A 20,337-nucleotide genomic window follows, 5' to 3' on the forward strand; every position below is an offset into this window, starting at 1 on the left:
GGGCGGGGTGAAAGCCGGAAGTGCCTGGGGACAGTGGGTCAGATCGAGGTATTAAATAATGAAAATCAAATCCAATTCCCAAGAGACAACTTTAGAAGTACACAGATAGAGGCTTTCATATATATTTTTCCCTTCTATAAAAATAATTCTATAGTTAAATTCAGACTCCAATTCAGGCCTTGACTTGTTTGCAGATACAGTCACACAATTCAGAAGGCGCCGGATGTCACTGTCATACACAGCGCCAAGATACCCATAATTATTCTTTTCTGCTCAGCCTAAATTGACACTTGGTGCCAAGGACAGTGGGGTCGGACAGAGGTTAATGACAGTGAGAAAGCTGGAGTACCAACCACCTTTTGACAGGATGGGCTCCTAGGAGGGAGGACCTGTAGGATGCCCTGTGAGCCGGCTCGGGTATGTTCATATCCACCGCGAGGCCTGCACTGGCCCAGGGCTGCTGCTCCTGGAATTGGATTCTGCAAGGCCAAGGCCTCCCCGAGAACCTCTCCCCAGCCCACATCCAGGGCAAGCCGGACCTCCCTCCAGGGCAGGAAAGGCTAAGTCAGAGTGCTTCAGGAAAAGGGCAGATCTTTCAAAGTCCATAAATTAAAAGGAAATCCTTACTTCCGGTTTCCGGTAAGATCTTCTGTTTGTAAGATCTTTTTTGTTGTTGTTGTTGTTGTTTGTCTTTTGTGTTTTTGCTTTTTTCCCCCTCCTCCCTTTTTTCTTTGCTTCTCCTTCCTTTTTTCCTTTAGTAGGTTACCTGATGAGCACAAGGGTGATGCTAGGAAAATGTAAAGATTCCCCAAACTTTGTCATTCGGAAGACAGAGAAAGATGTGGATGATCTCCCACATCAAAAGTTTCTTCAAAGTCTGTGGCAAAAATAGTAGCACCTTCAGAATCTTAAATAGTTTTTTTTCCTTAAAAAAAAAAGTCACATACACTATGCGAGACAATTGCGAGCACCAGCGATTTCACAGTGGGAGGTAGCAAACGTGGGTTCCCCCAGCCCCGAGGATCTCGCCTCTTCCCACCCCCTGGTTGCTCTTTCTCATCCTCTTCTCTCACCTCTTTCCCAGGTGGAAAAAAAAAATAGTAACACACCCTCTTTGTGTTTGTTTAAATAAAAAATATATATATAGACTTCTTTCTTTCCTTTTCTCCTTTTTCATGTCTCCTTTCTAATATTGCACATCAAAAGCTCCCTGGCAGGGACCAGCTGACGAGAGATGCCCCTTCCCTTAAGTTGGCTTGAATGTGGGGCTCTTTGGGTAAGAAGCCAGGCAGGGAAGGGCGGCCACAGAGCTGTGAGTCAGGCCACGGGGCCCAGGTGGGTTGCAGGCCCAGCTTGCTCTGGTTGGTTCTTTGGTTGGTCTTTGGGGCTAAGCTGGGATTGGTTGTTCTGAAGAGCGACTGTGCCTGCTTCCTCTTTCCCCCTACTCCTACTGAGCAGACAACAGCTGGGGCTTCCCCAAAGCTCCTTGGGCAGAGGGGATGCCTCTTCTGGGGCCACATGCCCCTCAGTACCCTTCTCTTGCCTCCTCCTCCTCCTCTTCCCTCCCCTATGAGGCCTACAGGAGCCTGGAGGACAGAGGTCAGAGGAAGCACGCAGGTCCAACTTCAAGGCGGTACTGCTTCCCTGATGAGGCAGGAGGGAGGTTGTCCACGCCAACGATGGGCAGCTGCTGGGGGTCCTGGGTACGGAAGGTGAAGAGTGTCCGGTGCCAGCGACCATCGTGGACCTTGGGCAGAAGGGAGAGTGTGCGCATAAGGTTTTGTGGCTGTCATCTCCTGCTGTGCATTCCCCCATCAGCTTTCCTCCCAACTTGAAAGGCCACATGGCATTTCACTGTAGCAGTGGCCTATATTTGTATACCCAAGTTGTTTCCATCTTTTAATTCTTGTAATGCTTAAGAAAATCACCTTTGTGCACATTTTTAACTATATTCCCCACGACAAATTCTAGAATTAGAATTGCAGGACCAAAGGGTAACTATACACCTAAGGTTCTGGATATATATGAAATATGTATCTGAATATATATTTATGCATAGATGAATCTCTAGAAAGCCTATACCATTTGATTTTTTTCCTATAGCTTCATGAGGGAGGATGGGTTCACCACTTCCTCACTAATACTATGTGTTACCACTTTTGTTCAATCTTATAAAACTGGTTTTTTGCCTTTTGACAACTTTCTACCTCTCCCTTGGCCCCAAACCCACCCTGTTTGGGGCACTGGAAAATGGCAAAGAAAAAATTATCCTGACCAAAGTGGGGCAGAAGAGAAGAAACGGACACAGTACATACTGGCAAGGGTTCTTGAGAGGATCTCCTAGCCATAGATTTTTTTTTACCAGCCCAGACTTTCCCTGAGAAGTTTCCCGAGAGAGGAAAGTAAAAAAAATTATAAAACTATTTGGTATAAAAATAAAAGCATATAAAGTGCTAATGTAGCATAAGATTGTTAAACATAATCTTTTTTCTTTTTTTCTTTGAGACAGGGTTTCATTATGCAGTTCACACTGGCCTTGAACTCACTTTGTTTCAGGCTGACCTTGAACTCGCTGCAATCCTCCTGCCTCAGCCTCCCGAGTGCTGGGATTACAGGTGTGTGCCACCATGCCTGGCTTATAATCTTATCATAAGCAACTTTTTTTCCCAGTGTCCCCACGTGAGAGGCCCATGAGAGGTTCCCACAGTTACCTTGCAGTCATCTACAGACACTTCTGGCCTGAACTGACCCCCAGCTTCGAAGACCTGCCCGTTCCAGGCTCGGAAGCGCACAGCCTGCTTGGCCGGGGTATGCCCTGGGCCCTCCTGCCACACGGTCATGTTCAGGCAGTGGATGGTGATGTGCTGCGTCACCTCGGAGCTGAGCAGGTGCAGAAAGTTCATCTGTACCCGGCTGACAGCAAACTCCACCTGAGCGGGGCACAGTGCGAGGGTGGGGATGAACCCTTTCTTTCCTGGACGGCTTTGCCGTCTATGCACCCTGATGTGTGACCACTTGAAAGGCAGGAACACTGAGATCTGTGCAAGCTGGTCTCGTAGCCCCTTGGAAGAGGGAATGGCTGCTGACCCTGGGCTGGAGCCTTGAGGGTCCTGTGGTAGCCAATTCCACCTCCTGGTACCAGTGAGTGGTCTCGGGAGCCACTTTGTCTGCTGCTCTGTTCTGCAACTGACATGCTCCGCCCAGAGATAGGCAGGTGGCTGGAGGGCAGGGGACAGGAGTTAATAGTGACACATGAAGCTCCATAGAGCCCAGGGCTTTACTGTGTACCAATGCTCACGGCTCCCCCGGCCAGGCCCATGAGGTAGCCGCCCTGCTCTGGAAACCAGGTGGGAGAGCCCACATGAAACACTAACCCCTGAAGGGGTTTGGAAACCACAGATTAGTCAGACCCATCCCCAATTCATAGATGCGAAAACTGAGTCTGGGAAAAAGGAGGTAACTTTTCTCAGGCCACAGACAAACATACGCAGGGCTTGGAACAGAACCAAGGTTAGCTGTGGACCAGGGCACGGTGGGGACAGAGAAGGTCAGCCTGGCAGGCGGTCGGGGCACACGGGCACCTTTGAGGCGGTGATGGGCTTCAGGCAGGTCTGTCCGCCATGTGTGAAGTTGCAGGAGACTTCAATGGTGTCGGACGCACAGCCAAGGTTTGGATCCACCCAGTAGGTACCTGCAGGCAGTGGGGCAGGTGTGACAGAAGCCATGTGGGAGGAGCCAGGACTTGGCTCTGAAGAGGGACCCGCCCCTGTGACCAGCTGTGCCCCATGGAGTCAGGGGTGGGCAGAAAAGAGGTCCTGGGAGCCTGAGTGACAGAAGGAAGCCTTCCGGGCAGAGCTCATGGCTGGTGCAGCCCCAGAGGGTGCCTCGTAGGTTCCCCTGTTGCCCTGAGATGTGTCCATTTGTTAGGAGCGACTGAGGCTGAGAGAGACTGGACCCCCTGCCCAAAGGAGCCAGGGGCATCATGCTGGGCAGTTTCTCCAAGGCAGGGCCTCCAGGGCGGATGGCTCAGGCTTCTGCCTGGCAGCTGGGCACTTTGCTTCTTCTGGCTCCCCCTGCTGGGCTTCCAGGCAAAGACTGCAGCAGGGATGGAGACACCGGCCATGTAGTCCCAGCTCCAAGTGCAGAGGAGGAGAGGTGGCTTGGGTGTGCTGTGGTGCGCCCCAGTTTGCAGATGAGAGGTCAGCAAAGGGCAAACAGGGGGCATCTGAGCCCACCCAGGAAGCCCCTTGGGGCTGGGGCTCTTATGTCAACGCACTAAGATCTGTGGGCTCCGGCAGGGTGGGACCACTCCTCTGTGTTTCCCACAATATCCTCACGACAAGGCCTAGCCTACCGTGAGGCCCAGTGACTGTTTGTTAAATGACTTTCTGCCTGTGTGTCTGTCTCTCTCTGAGGCTAAAATGCTGAGAATCCAATTCTCTATTTGTTTTTGAGTCAGGCTCTAACTATGTATTTCAGGTTGGTCTTTTTTTTTGGTTTTTCTCTGGTACCGGGAACCGGGAACCGAACTCACAACCTTGTGTTTGCCAGGCAGGCGCTTTTGTCGCTGAGCTAAATCCCAATTCTCTATCTGCCCTAGCCCTTTCTGGAACTACCTTCTTACCCTAGCCCACCCCATCCCAGGTGGGATGCTCTCTCTGGCATCTGCAGGTGCTCTCACCGTCCGCTATCTTCTGCTCACAGTCCATGAGGTCCCGGCAGACCCGGGCAGGGTTCTCCTTGGTACCCAGGGGCGTCTTAATGCTCTGGATGAGGTTGCTGAGGTAGTGTAAGGTTTTGAAGATCTCCCCTCCCTGGTCCAGCACCAGCCGGTCCGGATAGCTATACTCCTGTAGGAAAGCAGCAGCCCAAGGTCAAGGCCCAGGGCCCAAGTCCTCACACTTCTCAACTTCCCCGGTTAGGCTCCTACTCACAAAGGCTGTCTCTCTCCACCGCACAGATAAAGAAACTGGGACCAGGGAAATGGTGGGGGGATTATAGGTCTTCTGCACAGGAAGGGCCACACCCAGGGACTAAGGAGAAGATGCACAGAACACTGGGGAACGGCCCCCGGCCCTCTGGGGCAAGTCTAAAAGAGGAGGAAAGAAGCCAAATTGGGGTCTTCCTGGGCTTTCTGGGCTCCCTTGGTGGTAGCAGGGGCTCCCAAGAGGCATCAGGACACAAAATTGGGGCCAGTAGCACAAGCCCCAGGAGGGCTTCAGCTTAGAGAAGGAACAGGTCTCCCACAGGGCAGCAAGGGTGTGGGGTGCTGGAGCGCAGGGCCTTTGGGTTGCCCTGTCTGGCTATGTGATGTCAAGTCTGTTTCCAGAGCCACAAATCAGAGCAAATAAGCCTCCTCCCATGATGCCCTGTGGCAGGCAGCAGTCGCATGTGCGGGTGTGTGCATGTCTGCATGGTGGGTGTGTGCACAGATGCATGCGTGTGTGGGTATGGGTGTGTATTTGTCTGCATGCGTGTGGGTCAGAGACTGGCAGCTGCTCACCCTAACTGTGCCTGCCATTTGGACACACAGAGCTCCCTTCCAGCCTCCTCTGCCGTTAGTGGGGGTCATAGGACTGTTTCAGCCAATGCAATGGGAGAGCTCTGGCCCATAGATCTCTCCTGCAGTTCTCTGTGCTACCTCCTTTGGCTAGGGCTCCCCATGGAGTGGGTCAAACTAGGGGTCCACATGTGGGAGACAAAAGGGGCAGGGCCCAGAACAGCAGTCTGAGACTGCCGTTCCCATGGTGATTAGCCTTTACATGCACAAGAAATAAAATGTACTGAATTCCGTTGTGAAAGACCTAACATTATATGCAAAGGCAGGAAGGTGCATCATAAAGAGAGCTATTTTGTTTTGTTATTTTTGTGAGACAGGGTATCACTGTGTAGCCCAGCCCAGACTTGAAATTGCTATGTAGCCCAGGTTGGCCTCAAACTATACCAGTCTTCCTGCTATAGCCTCCCTAGTCCTGTGATTGCGGTGTGCACCATACAGAGCTGGTCTCAGTAGTTATGTCAAGATTGCCTCCAGGAGGCGCTCTCCCCGGAGGCAGCATAACTGACCTCCTGATGTGGAGGGAAACTCTCCCCTCCTCTACCCGGCTGCACTCTGGGCATCTCTGTGACCTTTGCTGGGCTCTGCATGGATGGCCAGGGGCATGTACATGCTTCTTCCACCCTGAACTGTGAGCCACGCACTCAGCGCAGGGAGCAAATGAGATGCTGGTTGGAGGTCTCAGCTGAGGGCAGTGAGGTCCCCATCATGCGAAGGAGGCAAGGCTGCAAAGGGAGCTCCCTCTCGACAGGGCTGGCTATAGAACACCTGAGGCCCTTCTCTGCCTGGAGTGCAGGCCAGGGTCTCAGCAGAGCTCAAGGGTTGACCAGGGTCACAGGGTCACACAGTGCCCAGGCTGCTTCACACTGGCTGTGTGACCCTGGACTTGCTGTTGCCCCCTGAGCCTCGGTAACTCAGCTGGCTCCTCCATCTGCGACTGGATGGAGGTCGAGATGAGGTTCTGAGACACTTGGTGCAGGCCACATCCACAGCACTGGTCTCTTCTGGGAACGGAGCTGCTGGTACCTCTGATCTGAGTGCTCCGTTAGTGTCCATCCACGTCTGGAAAGCTGCCCCGAGGTCATCTTGTTGCTGTGCAGGGAAAGACAAGGCATACACTCCAGCCATGGTGCAGGGTCCCCACAAATGGGAGCCCTGGGATCCATGCACCCACTCTCCCACCCCGGTTTCTCTGGCAGGATCTTGGCCAAGCCATTCGCCCTTTGCGGACAGAATTGGAGTTGCCCCTGTCCCTCTCTTCCTCCAGGCTCCTCAGCAGCCCACCCCGCCCCACAGATGTCGATGTGACAGGTGGCCTCACCCGATGCTCGGGTCCCCAGGCTGGGGGTGCTTCTCACTGTGCTGGTTTCAGCTATATTTGAACCCCCTGGCCCTGGCACTGGCTTCGCAGAGATACTGCTACAGTCCTCCCATGAACACAGAGAAGGCAACCACCCGGGCAGCAAGTCAAGCCAGGACCGGGGGCTGGAGTGGGACTCTGAGGGGCTCCTTGGGGCAAATCCCAGCCCTGCCCATCCCGATGGGCACCAGCTGGGGCCAGCTGCTCAGCCTCTCTTTGTCTCAGTTCCCTCGTCTTGAAAATGGGTCTGATGATAAAACCACCCAGAACTGCTAAGAGGAACACAAGTTCACGCAGGAAAAGCACTGCTAACGTTGCCTGGCCAGCAACGAGCTCTCCGCCGATTTTAGCTATTATTCCCCAAATTCCAAATCCCTTCTCCATAATCTAGGGCTTTTCTGGCTCTCCTCCTGTCAGTGAGGAGGGTGAGGGCAAGCTGTGCGGGACGAGGAGGAGGCTAGGAACACACAGCGGCATCTTTGTGGATGGCGGAAGAGACAGCGACCAGCAGAGAGACGAGAGGAGCAGAGGTTCAGAGTGACCCTGGCCCAAGGGCTCTTTCTCCGTTTAGTCTTCCCTGGGGCCCTGCCGCGGGATGCTGTCCTGACCCGACCCCATGTTCATGCAGTTGAGGAAAGGGGACACATTTGTCCCTGGCTCAGTGGGGAAGGCCGTGCTCTCCAGCAGAGCTGTGGTACCCAGAGCAGGGCCCGATCTGCCCGCTGCCTGACTCTAGGCCAGAACCCTAGGTGGGAGACCTCAGTATCCGCCCTCATGCGTGGGGCACACAGACAGGACCTTGGGCTCCGCCAGAGGAAACTTGGCTTTCCCACCTGCTGGCCCAAGGACAAGGACAGAGGACCTGGACATCCCAGGGCCCAGCTGAGGCTCCTCGCCACCAAAGCCAGAGAACCTCAGTGTCTTCTCCCCGCCTCACTGCCCAGACCCTCCCCAAGCAGGCCAAAGAGAAGATTCCCCACTTACAAGCTGGAGGGGATGTCCTGGGGGGCCCTGCAGAAGAAGACTCTAGTCAGTATTGGATGGGGACAGGTCCCGGCTGCCACGCTGCTCTCTGCTCTCCTGGAGGCCTAGCTGCCCCCGACCTGTCTCTACTCTTCCAGAAGTCTGCGGCCTCCAAGAAGATTTGAGGCCTGGAAGGCTCAGGGTCAAAGTCAGTCTGTCAATAAAGCTATTCTAGAGCCCTCCCCCCGCCCCAGAGTCCATGATGGCCCAGCACGCAGTTACCTACCGGGGGCCCGGGCTGCCCTCTCGGGCCGGGAGGACCCTGGAGGAAGAGGAGAAGAACATGAGGCCTGGCAAGCAAGTGGCTGCTATCGGCACCCCAGGCCCTCCCCAGGGAACCTGAGAGGCAGGGACAGTGGCTCCCCGGTGCAGAGAGTACAGATGGAATGAATGAGGTCCTGGGGGAAGGATGGGTCACGGGACAGCGGTCGTCATGGAGGAGGAGAACCCAGACTGCCCCCACCCTCACCCTTGCCCTACTCACTTTTGGACCTTGCAGTCCCTGGAAGGAGAGACACAAGTGGAGGACAGAGAGTTAGGGGACCTGGGCAGAGCCATGGCCCCCAAAGACTCACTCCACTCCACTCACCCCATAGCACAGCCCCAGCCCCTCTGCTCACCCAGTCCCCACGGCTGCCTTTGTCACCCTTCCGACCCTGCAACAAAATACAGACAGGGCTCAGAGGGGAAGTCTCCTTTCCTGAGGCTTGGAGCAGCCCTAGGGTGCAGAGATGATCCGGAACTGGGCAGACAAAGGCCCCGGCAGCCTTCTTCCCCGCCCCTGCACATACCGGGAGTCCTGAGGGGCCCAGGCTTCCGAGGGGCCCAACGATGCCTTCCTTCCCCTAGAGGAGAGAGACGGGTTCTGAGGACAGAGTCTCGGGGACAGGTATCCAACCAGCTGAAGGCTGGCCAGCCCTGGGGGGACTGTCCCTGCTGGGGCGCAGAAGGAGGAACTCACCATCAAGCCGGGAGGCCCCCGGGGGCCCTGGATGCCTTTGAAGCCGAGGTCACCAGGGGGGCCCTGTGGGGAGCAGAGGGAGCTGCTAGGTAGGACCCCTGGAGGTGGGGTGGGGGGGTGGGGAGTGGGTGCTGCCCGAGAGTCCTCGGGGAGATAAACCAAAGTCCCCAATTATTTAGCAACTCCAGCTGTGCGCCATGCAGTGTAGGCCGATGGTCTTAATGTTGCCCGCCATCTTCCAGTTGTACTCTTCCCATTTGGAAATCAAGGCTTAAAGGGACCCCCAGACGGGCCTGAGGCACAGAGCATGTAACAGCAGGGCTGGGAGCCCGGGTGTGTGGCCGGGAGGCTCAGCTCCACTTCCCGCTGCGTTCCAACCCCCAGTAGGGCATTTGTGGAATGGAGAAAGGCAGGCATGAATGAGAGGATGGGTGCACGGACCCCACGGGAGCAGGCACGAGCAGGGGTCTGTACCTTGGGTCCGAAGAGGCCAGCCACTCCGGGGAAGCCCATTTCACCGGAGTCGCCCTGCAGGAAAAACAGGAGTCCCATGGGAAGGGCGGAGAGAGAACAGAGGGACCCAACGCCCCACACCCCTGCCAGGACAGGGGCGGAGCCCAGCTCAGGGGCTCCACCAAGGAGGCTCAGGAGTTCCTGCCCCAGGCCTTCAAGGAAGGCAGTGAAAGGACCCGCACCCCCACCCATCCCAAAGCTCTCTGGAGGAGGGAGCCCCTGAAAGCACTCCGCTTCACTGTGATCTGCTGTGTCGGTCAGGCTTAGCAAACATGCTCCCAGCCTCCCAGTGGGAACACCGATCTCCTATTCACAGACCCTCAGGCTGACACTCCCAGAAGGCGGGGATTGGCTGAGTCACCATGGGCCCCACGGGGCGCACACCCAGGCCCTGGGGCCCACTCACCGGCTGGCCCTTGGAGCCCGGCTCCCCCTGGCTCCCAGGAAGCCCCATTCCGCCCTCTGTGCCCCGCTTGCCGGGAGGACCCAGTTGTCCGGGTAACCCGCTTTCACCCTGAAACAAACACACCAGAACGACCAGTCAAGGCAGGAAGTAGTTCTGGGTCCCTTGAAGTCTCAGTATATCTGGTGACGGAGGGACGCCGGAGTGGGGCACTGGCCCATGCCTGAGCCTCCTGAGGGTGTCTCCTTTCTTACCCTGGCACCCCCTCTCCCTCCCTGCCTTCTCCTCCTTTGCTCCTCCTCACCCAGGACCCTCAGGGAAGGAAGCGCTCTGAGGAAACCTGGGTGCCTCCGACATCTGTTGTTGCGCAAAGGCCCGCATGGGGGCGCCCGTGGACAACGCAGCGGCAGAGGACAGTGTCTACCGCCCGGTAGGGGGCAGTATTTACAGCTCTTCGGAAAGACTATCCTGTAAGTCTGGGTCAACACTGGGGCCGGGACCCCCAGGAAAGATCAACAAGGTGGATCCTGTTTTCACACGGGTCCTGGGCCATGGGTGCTGGAAGACCCCATTACACTACAGTCAAACCCAGGACAGACAGGGAGGAGGGTGTGTAGGTAGATCAGGAAGGGTCTGACCTTGAATCCTGGGGGCCCCTGTGCTCCAGGCAAGCCGGCTACACCCGGATTTCCTCTCCTCCCAGCAGGGCCCACGGGGCCGGGGTCCCCGTCGTCTCCCTGCTCTCCCTGTGGAGAAAGTGGGCAAAGGCAGTGGTGGGGTGTCCCGTGTTTCAGGAGGCAGACAGCCCAGGAGGTGGGGTAGCCGGAGCTGCAGTGGACAGGGACAGAGCGGAGGGAGGGAGGTGACACCTGCCCTCTGTGAGATGGCCGGACCCAGGGGCAGGAGCAGCTGAAGGTCTGCGGGTGGAGGCGGAAGGAGCTCCATCCACACACAGGCAGGGGGCAGGCTCAGTGACCTTCCAGGTGCCGCACTGCACTACCAGGCCCGAGCGGGGAGGGGCTCCTTCCCCCCACAGCATCCCAGGACACTGCTCCATGTTGGCTCTGCCCCACCCGTTTCTCAGCCTGCTCCTCTGCCCAGTGGCCCATGATGGTCAGCCCCACATCTGTCCCAAGTGGAGACCCCCTCTGCCACCCCCAAGCCTGCTCACCTGCTGTCCTGCTCGGCCATCCCTGCCTGGAAGCCCGTCTGGTCCAGCGGCACCCTCAGGGCCTTGTCTCCCTACCACGCCCCGAGGCCCCGGCAGCCCCTGCAGTCCCTGGGGGCAAAGAAGAAGCAGGGTGAGGGCTTCCCGGGGGAGCAGGGGGCCAGCGGAAAAGCAGCAGCCACGCCACTCACCTGGATTCCCCTCCGGCCTGGCGCCCCGGCCTTGCCTGCCTTTCCCTTTGGGCCCTAGAAAGACAAAGTCAAGGCCAGTGTCAGTGGCTGCCTGGAGGAGGAGTGGACCCTAGGCTAAGGAGGCGCACGGTGAGTGTCAGCTCCCACCCGGGGCCAGGCAGGACGGCCCAGGAGCCTAGAGTCAGGGCTGCTGGCGAGGCTGGCCAGTGCTGTCCCTGCGCTGCTTCGAGTCCCGTGTTCCCTCTCTGTCCCTTGCTATCAAGACTCTGGATATGCCCTCAGTCAGACTGGAGCTCAGGGCTGGCCCGGCCATGGACTGAGAGTGTGGCTCGCCAAGCCCAAGGGGTACGGGTGGGGGCACGGCTGGGAGGGCATTTATCTGGCTCCATTTCAGGGCACCCCCGTCCCTCTCCTCTCCCACCAGATCCCCGGCTCCTTTCTCCAGCTGCTCTGGCCCTACGGATGCGATGGCAGATAGAAAGGCTACGTGTCTTGGGCCCCTGACCACCCTGTGTCCCACTGGCCAAGCTCCAACAGGCAGGCCGCCTCCCGCAGCCCCTGCAGAATGGGCCACAGGGCTTGGGGTGCAGGTTCAGCTCCCTCCCAGCCCTGCCTGCACTCCCTGTGCCCTTCTCCCTCGCCAGGCCCCACTTTCCCTCTTACCTCTTCGCCTTTTGATCCTTTGGGTCCCGGCCGCCCCCGGGGTCCTGGATGCCCCTGCAAACCAAGGTGAGATGACGCAAGGCAGCCCCAGGATTCTCCGCCTGGAGGGGGAGGGTGGGGAGGGGTTTGGGGGGTGCAGGCTCTGGGGGTGCCCCCAGGGTCAGGGCAGGAGAGACCAGAAGGGGCTACCGCCCCAGGTCTTCCTGCAAGGAGGGTCCCTTTATTTTTGTTTTTGTCTTTTTGAGACAGGGTCTCACCATGCAGTTCAGGCTGGCCTTGAGCTCACTTTGTAGCCCAGGCTCATCTCAAACTTACAATGATCCTCCTGCCTCAGCCTCCCAAGTGCTGGGATCACAGGCGTGCGCCATCACACCCGGCTAAGGAGGTTCCCTTTAAGCACTAAAGGGCTGGTTCTTAATTATCCCTGCTCCACCCGCTTCAGGGCAGGAGGATGGGAGAGGAGGCACCACTCACGGGCTGGCCCTGCTGGCCGGGCTTTCCTCGGAGGCCTTGCACACCCTCCTGTCCCTGGAAAGCAAGGGGGGCAGGTGAGGGGTGCATCTTGGAGGGGGCTGGGAGCCAAGGCGGAGCCCCGAAGCCCTTGGGCCACTGTCCCTCTCTGAGCCTCAGCTTCATCTGCAAAATGGGTGCAGCAGTGACACCACCAGCACAATTAAAAGAGGACGGGAAGAGCCTGGCGGGGCTCGATGGCTGGAAGAGCTGTTCCCAGCCACAGATGGGGACACGGAGGCCCTCAGAGGAGAAGGGTCTGCTCAGGACCACGCTGGAGGAAACTGTTGATGGACCAGGCACAGGGGTCTGCTCCCCGACCTCATCCTTGGTCCCTCAGCAAAATCGGGTCTTGCTTCCTGCCTGGGCACTGCAGGTAGGGCCTCTGTCCCGCGCCATGTGCAAGTGCCCTCTCAGGACACTCCCTGCCCTGCCAGGAGGGAGGCTCCATACTTACAGGGTATCCAGGGTCCCCAGGTTCCCCGCGGTCTCCTCGATCACCCACAGGACCCTGAACCACAAGAACAATAGCAGGAAATGGCACAGAGCTCCTCGGGGCTCTCTGAGGCCTCCCCTACCCGGCAAGAACCTGGGCTCCACCCGGGACCTCATCCAGCCCCGGGGACAAAGGGTGTCTTACCCGATCTCCAGGTGGCCCAGGGGGACCCTCGGCCTTGCCATCCTCACCCTGCTCTCCCTGTGGATACAGAACCACCTTTAGTTTTGTTTTTGTTTGCTTTGATTTTCTGAGATGCGGTCTCGGTCTCGCTATGTATTTCAGGCTGGCTTTGAACTCACGGTGTAGCCCAGGCTAACTTCAAACTGCAGGTGATCCTCCTGCCTCAGCTTCCCAAGCACTAGGATTACTGGTGTGTGTCACCACGCCCTAAAGAACCAGCTTTAGGACAAGCCACCCATCCTGGGGAACTGGGGCATTCTAGCTGGGAAGGGCCTTCTTCAGAAATGAAGTCCAGCCTTGGTAGGGCAGCAGATGGGGACACTGAGGCAGATCCGGATGTATAGGTGTGTCTGAGCAGACCCAAGTATGGCGTGAAACCAGGATCATGCAGCACAGCCAGTGCTCTTTGGCCTCCATCCCTGAAGCCCTGGACTGTGTATGTCCCTTCCTGTCTCTGAGCTGCTTTTCTTGGCAGGGTTAGGGGTGGAGGGACAACGGGTAGAGGGCATAGAGGAACAGCTAGGTGTCTGAGCCACAGTGGCCAGCCAGCGGCATGCATGGGCACTGCACAGCCAGACATGGGCACTCCCAGAATGCCCCCAGCGGCCCCCTTGTGACCACATCTCACAGAGCAGCCACAGGGAGGTGACAGGCGCGCTCAGAGCCGCTCAGTGACAGTCCCTCTCTCCAAAGCTGCCCGGGGGCGGTGGGCACCTCAGGGTGCGCTTCCTCCCTTCACAGGGAGGCCCAGAGAAGGCTAGGTCTGCCCCGGGGCGCGCACCAGCGGTCACTTGGTGTCTCATCCACGCATCGTGGGGAGAGGGCGCGGGACAGGCCTGTCCGGCCCAGAGCACGCTGCTGGCCCTCAGCAGACAGCCGTTCAAACTTCCGTCCTTGAGAAAGGTAACGGCAGTGAGCATGTCACGTGGACCGGCCAGGACACACTGCGAAGGGAGCAGAGTGCAGAGCGGGGACCCTCACTCAGGCCACTGTAGGCTCTGACCTGGGACAGGACAAGTGGTTGGACGCCTCTGGCCAGCAGAAGGGAGGTGTACGCGGGAAAGCCCAGGGCAGAATCTCAGGGCTCAGGACACCCGCCTGAAAAGCAGGGTCAGCTCCCGGAGGGTCTCTTCTGGGTGAGGGCTCAAGCCAGGGCACCCTTGCTGGCCACAGAGCTCGAGACGGCCCCGGGCAGCAGGGCAGGGAACAGAGCTGGGCTAGCGGATGAAGGCTGGTGACCACAGCACCTTGGCTAGGGGCTCTGGGGCTCCTGTGGGCAGCGGCTGCACGCAGGCGGGACTCGGCCCAAGGCCCAGACCCAGCTGTACCCGGGGGGGGGGGTGGCCCCAAGAGTGGAGAATCCCTCTCCGTCCCACTGCTCTCTGTGGCCCGTTGACCTAATCCTCAGTCTCACCATGGAGGGCAGCAGGGAACCAGGGGGCTTTGGGACAAGGTACCAGCGTTTACCAGGCACGTCTTATGTGGGACACATCACAGTCTGTCTCACTGTGTGTCACGGAATCCATACAGCAGTCTACACTGCTGGGGTTGCTGTCCCCACACTACAGATGGGGAAACTGAGGCCCAAGGAGGAAAGGGTCTCCGATAAGGCCACTTAGGAACCAGGGTGGAAAGGAACTCTCCAGACCTCCTCCAGCACATACCACATCGTGACGGCTGCAGGTCAGGGGTGCAGTATTAATACTGGGAAGCCCCTCCCCAGCCCTGCTGTCAGAGTGTCATCCCTGCCCTCTGCCACCTCCTCGCAGACATGTGTCCCGTGGTGGGAGGTCCAAGCACACTGGCTCATCAGACTGGGTCTGGTCTTGGCTGCAGGAGCAGGACCCGGCATCAGCCAGATGGTCTGCATCCCGGCCCTGCTGCTCCGCTGTCTTGCCGGTCCAGAGCCAGCCCCTGACACCACGGGAACCCAGTCCCCAGCGCCTGCCCCTGTGCTGGAGGACAGTGATGCCTGTGGGCCAAGGTGGTGGCCAGGGCCATGGCAGAAGTTCAAGGGAAGAGCAGGCTCAGGTCCACACAATGACATTTCTACTGAAAAGGGGACAGCCTACGTGACAGCGTCAGCTTCTGGGCCCGCCCCCCCAGCCCTGGGCGCTCCCTGCAGGATGGTCGGAGCCACAGTGCTCCAGGACAGAACCGCACTCCCCGAGCGTGACTCAGCCACAGCAGGACTTAGTTAGCGGGGCGCTGACTCAGCGAAAGGCAGGAAGGCTGGGGAGGCCGCGGGGACCAGGAGCCAGGGCCCAGCGCAGCCTGCGAGGAGGCGTGTGTTACCGCTGAGCCGTTATAGGAGGAGGACAGGAAGGGGGAGCTCGGAGGCCTGGTTCCAGGATCACTGGGCGCTGCCTCCGGACGTGACCCAGTGACCCAGGGCCCTCGGGGTACCCTCTGCACTACGAGGGTCGCCAACCATCGAGCCGTCTTTGACAGCTCCTCTCCTGTCCCACACCTGGAGCCCGGGGGGCGGGCAGATGTCTCCACGGGGCTGCCTCGCTCCACAGGGCCCTCCTGCCAGGTGCCCTCCCCTCCCACGCTGGCTGATCTTCTCTGTGTGCAAATCTTCCTTTCCCACATTCACATCAATAAGGGGTGACACAGCTGTCCCACGACTGAGTCATTTCTCCCGCTTGACCCCTAAGGGCCAGGATGGCGCCTGCGCTTGCACCAGTGCGGGGCACGAAGACGACACCCACGGACACAGTGATGGCCGTCAGTCCCTGCCTGCGGCCTGCGGCCTCAGTGACGCTGGGTACAGGGCCCCCGCCAGGTCCGCCACAGTGTGAGCAGACGGGGAGCCACCATGGGGCTCGTGCCTGCTGGCCCTAGAGCTGGGCGCCGACCTTGGCCCGAGAAATGAGGAGCAGCTGATTTTCCAAGCCCGCACACCCACCTTCTCGCCTTTTGGTCCCGGAGGCCCAAGGGGTCCCACAACGCCTTTGTGTCCCTGCAGGCAAGAAGACGGGGAGTGAGGCCCCAGGGGGGCAAATGACGAAGGATGGGTGCTCAGAAGGGGAGGTGCTCCTCAGTACAGCTGGGCCCCAGCCCTGACCCAACCTTCGTGTGGCTCTGAGCACGGCTTGCAGACACGCCCTAGCTGAGCTGGACACTCCTCTAGCTGGAGGGCCAGCTTGGATGGTCGGGCCCTACCCTCCCGCCCAGGGCAGACAGGGACAAGAGCAGGACAGGTGCCGCCTCAAGGGAGACCCGTGGCTGCCCTGATGGGCTGAGCTCCTTCCTCCCTCAGACGATGTCCTGAAGTTCTGGGTAAGGCAGATGGGACATCCGCCAACAGCAGGGAGGACTCTGGAGGCTGGGGATGGGTGATAGTACCCCGTCTCCCCCAACCCACTCCACCCATGCTCCCCGACCCCCCATCAGGTGTGGGCCCAGGAGCTCCCCGGCAGACCGAGGCCCCACATCCTCAGGGGCCTGGGGGTGGCCCTTCGCTGGGGCGGGGGGACAGAGCCCAGCTGCAGGACAGTTCCAAGGAGGGCAGATTTCCTTAGGGCAGCTTCTGCTTACACCGTAACCAGCCAGTCCTGGTTCTCCTTGGGCCCCCATCCGTCCTGGAGCACCCTAGAGGGGAGGAGAGCCCAGTGGTATGGCGTGGGCATCCCAGTGGGGGTCTTCTCCCACCCAGCCCTTCCTCCTCCCTGTTCCCCAGGGCCAGGATGGCGCTAGCTGCATTTCTAGGACTTTCAGGAACTATTTAAACAGAGCCCTTATTGCAATTTAAAACTTACGGACTTAGGGCTAAATCAGTGTCATTAAAAACACATAGAAACTCCAAACTCACCCCTTCCGATCCTTTCCCTCCAGCCCACTCCGGCTGTGCGCGCTTGTGTCTAGGGCACCCAGGGCGTGAGGCGCTGTCTGACAGAGCGCCCCTGTCTCGCACCACAGTGAACCCTCACAGCGAGGGAGCAGTACAGGCCACACCCTCCCACCTGCCCCAGCCTCCTAGGCTTCTCCTCCCTGCGGGTGCTGCACCCCTCTGGGTTCCTGCCTTCAGGGAGCCCAGGAAGGCCCGGGCACACCCTGGGTGTCATCGAGGCGCTGACCCCAGACCCCCTGGATCTATTGTCAGCAGGAAAACTCCGTGTTGGATAAAAATACCCTCAAGGACCTGGCGCCTCCCACCCCGTGCCACGCAGTGGGACGTCATTAATCGGGGCCCCACAGAGCCCTTCAAACAGCAAGAACAGTCCCCTCTGTGTATTCGTGCACCCAGTATGAATACCTACTACCCTACCTACTAGGGTTGTAGCTTTCTGCAGGTTCCTAAGGGGACCCGTGGGGGGCACGTGGTGGCTGAAATAACGAAGGCCGGTATCCGGCTCACAGTTGGGGCCGGATGCCTCCCTCCCTGCCCACCCTCACCTCCCACCCCAGCCGGATCCTCACCGTTGGTCCCAGGCTGCCCCGGGACCCTTTAGGGCCTGGGGTGCCCGGGGGTCCGGAGTCCCCAGGGACGCCCATCTCACCCAGCTGTCCTGGGTAGCCCTTGGAACCCTGCAGGGGAAGAGACAAGCTGTGGCGGGGCTAGTGGAGGCAGGGCGGGGACAAGGGCCAGCGTGGAAGGGCGGGGGCACCCACCTTGGCTCCCATCCGGCCCTTCTCGCCCTGCTTCCCTGGTTTTCCTTCGGGACCCTGAAGGGAAAGAGAAGAGCTGAGCGCAAATCAAGGCAGATCCCAGAGGCGTTGGGCTGGTGGCCCAGGCAGGGCTCCCAAATCAAACGGATACGGCCACCAGGCAGCCCTGCGGCCCTGCGTGTGACCCGACCCCAGGCTGGGAGGCTCATCCGAGCAGCGGACAGGGCCCTGCGCGCCTTGCAGAGCTGAGGGTTCAGCTCAGGGATCAGGAGGAGACTTGCAGCCTACCGCAGTACTGGGCCACAGTGAGCCCTCAGCCCCTGGAACAGGAGGGGAGGGGCTCCGCTGTCGTCATGGTTACGGCCAGCCACCCAGGGGAAGCCTCGGGACAGCTCTCTGTAAATCAGCTGCCACCCACTTTATGTGTAACAGGCTCCAGTGCCCCTCCACCACAGGTACTCCGAAATGTAGCCCTGGCCCTCGGAGAGGGGTTCAGCATTGTCTCCATAGCTGTCAGGGAAACGCTACTCAGTAGCGGTGTGTGAGTGTGTGCACCAGAGTGTAAGAGTCAGAGACAGAGGAAAGAGACAGTGCCCTCCCTCAACCCACCAGGTTGGGATATATGGGTTAGGGCAGGCAGTGTGTCGGTCTGGCAGGAACTTTCTGCCTGTGAGCCTCAAAAGGGTTGGAAAGAACATCTATGCTGTTGATAAGTATTACAAAGCTGGCTGGATTTAATCCTTCTGGTTGCATTAACAGAGGCACACACTACAGGACGAGGGAGAGGATGGTCCCTATCGTCTGACTACCTGTGATAGAAGAGGAGTAGGAAGGGGTGGTCGGTCCTAGACTCCTGTCTGCAGATTTCTGAAGCCAGGTTCTCTGGGGTGGCCAGTGCCTCAGAATCACAGGAGGCCAGTTTTGAGGCAACACAAGGCAGCAATGTCTGCTTGGAAAGAATGTGGGACCGGTATGGGAGAGGACAACTGTATCTCAAGGCAAGCCCCTGCCAGACTGCGCAGTGGCCCTCAGGGAGGACCGAGGGTGGCCCTAGAAGGCGCCAGGCGCAGACTGCCCCGTCCTGCTGCTTGAGTCCTCATGTGACGCTAACCGGTCCCTTGAGCCTCAGTCTCCCCAGCTGGATTAGAAAGGTCTTGGACCAGACCCGTGCTGCCCGATCAGAGGTGCTGAACCGTGGCCGCTAGGACCAGGGAACTTAATTCTTCACTGTATTAAATCTTGATTTAAAATTAAATTTGAAAGCTCATTACTGGCAGAAACTTTTAAGTACGTTTGAAACAACCTGGGTTTGTGAACCTACATTTTCAACTGTACATTTTATGAAGTCTAAATACTGATCAAGTCTTTCCAGCGAACATTTGCATCTGAACTGGGATGTACTGTGAGCAGAAATGATATATCAGATCTAAAAGATTGAGTGCAGAAAAGAGAATGGCACTCGCCTGTAATCCTAGTACTCTGGGGGCTGAGGCAGGAGGAGCTCTGTGAGTTCAAGGCCAGCCTGGGCTACATAATTAGTTCAAAGCCAGTTTGAACTACACAGCAAGATCCTGTCTTAAAAAAAAGAATCCACCCCCTCAAAAGAAAAAAGAATGGAAAAGATCAAATTAATGACTTTTAATACTGACTACATGTTGAAATAATATCTTCTATCTACTGGGCTAAATAAAATGCATTGTTAAAATTAATCTCACCTATTTCTTTGTACCTTTTAAAAATGTGGCTACTAGAAAATTTAAAATTGCACATGTGGCTTATATTCTGTTTCCCTTGGCCAGTGCTAAACTAAGTGATCTCAAGGTCTCTCGCTTCTTCCACTATAAAATGCCAAGAACCATGACCTTGATCATAGGCCAGGTGCCGTGTACTACCCAGACTCCCCACACTACCCAGACCCTCACTGGATTCTCCCCGGTGCTGAGAGGAAGGAGCTATTTAGCCCATTGCAGAGCTAAAGAGATCAAGGCTCAGTGAGATGGAGATGCCACCTACAGCCACCCAACCAGGCCGGAAGTGAGGTGTGGATGCACGGTGCCTGGAGGACCTCTTGTGCCAGGCTCATGACATGGTGGCGGTGGCATTTGCCAGTGGACTGAGGTGACCATAGGACTGACAGACCCAGGATCCATGGTCCAGGGACAGGAGGCTGGGCCTCCCCTAGGGTGGGGTACCACTAGGTCCCATGGTTCTCCATGAGGGGACCCTGAGGACCACAGTGGGAGCACTCAGTGGGGAGGCGGTGTGCTGGGATAGAGACTGGCTGGCTCCGCCCACACACAGTCACGGGTCACACAGGGCTGGGGACATGAGCTGAGAAACGCGTTGCCTGGCACACAAGGGGCTCTGGCAAGATCAACTGGGGCAGTGACAGTGAACCTTTTACAGCTTGCATTGATAACAAAGGCCGGGGTGGCTCGTAAAATTCTATTTTGAAATACTTGAGCGTTTCCAGGACAAACACTGGGAGGTCTTTGTCCTACAGCCCTGATGCCAAAAAGACTCCAATGTAAGCCCCTACTGTCTCTGTTACCCGACACGCACAAGACTGCCCCGATGCTCCCTCCCATCCTAGCAGATGAGACCCATGAGGGACAGCAATATTCCAACATCAACACTGCTACCACCACCACCACCGGTATGACCACCACCATGACCACCATGACCACCACCATGA

General features: G+C 57.9%; 1 protein-coding gene across 2 annotated transcripts in view; it reads right to left on the reverse strand.

Moving 5' to 3' along the window:
* Positions 1-691: 691 nt before the first annotated feature.
* Positions 692-20,337, reverse strand: part of Col27a1 (collagen, type XXVII, alpha 1) — a 122,113-nt gene continuing 102,467 nt past the window's right edge. For both annotated transcript variants that reach the window (XM_013513271.1, XM_005382644.2), the window contains 24 exons: positions 17,646-17,699; positions 17,454-17,561; positions 16,572-16,625; positions 15,940-15,993; positions 12,990-13,046; positions 12,807-12,860; positions 12,314-12,367; positions 11,840-11,893; positions 11,177-11,230; positions 10,989-11,096; positions 10,456-10,563; positions 9,821-9,928; positions 9,376-9,429; positions 8,902-8,964; positions 8,732-8,785; positions 8,561-8,596; positions 8,425-8,442; positions 8,167-8,202; positions 7,902-7,928; positions 6,584-6,649; positions 4,682-4,850; positions 3,582-3,691; positions 2,712-2,930; positions 692-1,747 (listed from right to left, as the gene is read on the reverse strand). In XM_013513271.1, the coding sequence (XP_013368725.1) occupies positions 1,601-1,747; positions 2,712-2,930; positions 3,582-3,691; positions 4,682-4,850; positions 6,584-6,649; positions 7,902-7,928; positions 8,167-8,202; positions 8,425-8,442; positions 8,561-8,596; positions 8,732-8,785; positions 8,902-8,964; positions 9,376-9,429; positions 9,821-9,928; positions 10,456-10,563; positions 10,989-11,096; positions 11,177-11,230; positions 11,840-11,893; positions 12,314-12,367; positions 12,807-12,860; positions 12,990-13,046; positions 15,940-15,993; positions 16,572-16,625; positions 17,454-17,561; positions 17,646-17,699 (1,866 nt within the window). In that variant the 3' untranslated portion in view covers positions 692-1,600. The remainder of the gene's footprint in view (positions 1,748-2,711; positions 2,931-3,581; positions 3,692-4,681; positions 4,851-6,583; positions 6,650-7,901; positions 7,929-8,166; positions 8,203-8,424; positions 8,443-8,560; positions 8,597-8,731; positions 8,786-8,901; positions 8,965-9,375; positions 9,430-9,820; positions 9,929-10,455; positions 10,564-10,988; positions 11,097-11,176; positions 11,231-11,839; positions 11,894-12,313; positions 12,368-12,806; positions 12,861-12,989; positions 13,047-15,939; positions 15,994-16,571; positions 16,626-17,453; positions 17,562-17,645; positions 17,700-20,337) is intronic.

Source organism: Chinchilla lanigera, unplaced genomic scaffold, assembly GCF_000276665.1.
Source record: "Chinchilla lanigera isolate Chin_1 unplaced genomic scaffold, ChiLan1.0 scaffold00018, whole genome shotgun sequence".
Classification (NCBI taxonomy): Eukaryota; Metazoa; Chordata; class Mammalia; order Rodentia; family Chinchillidae; genus Chinchilla; species Chinchilla lanigera.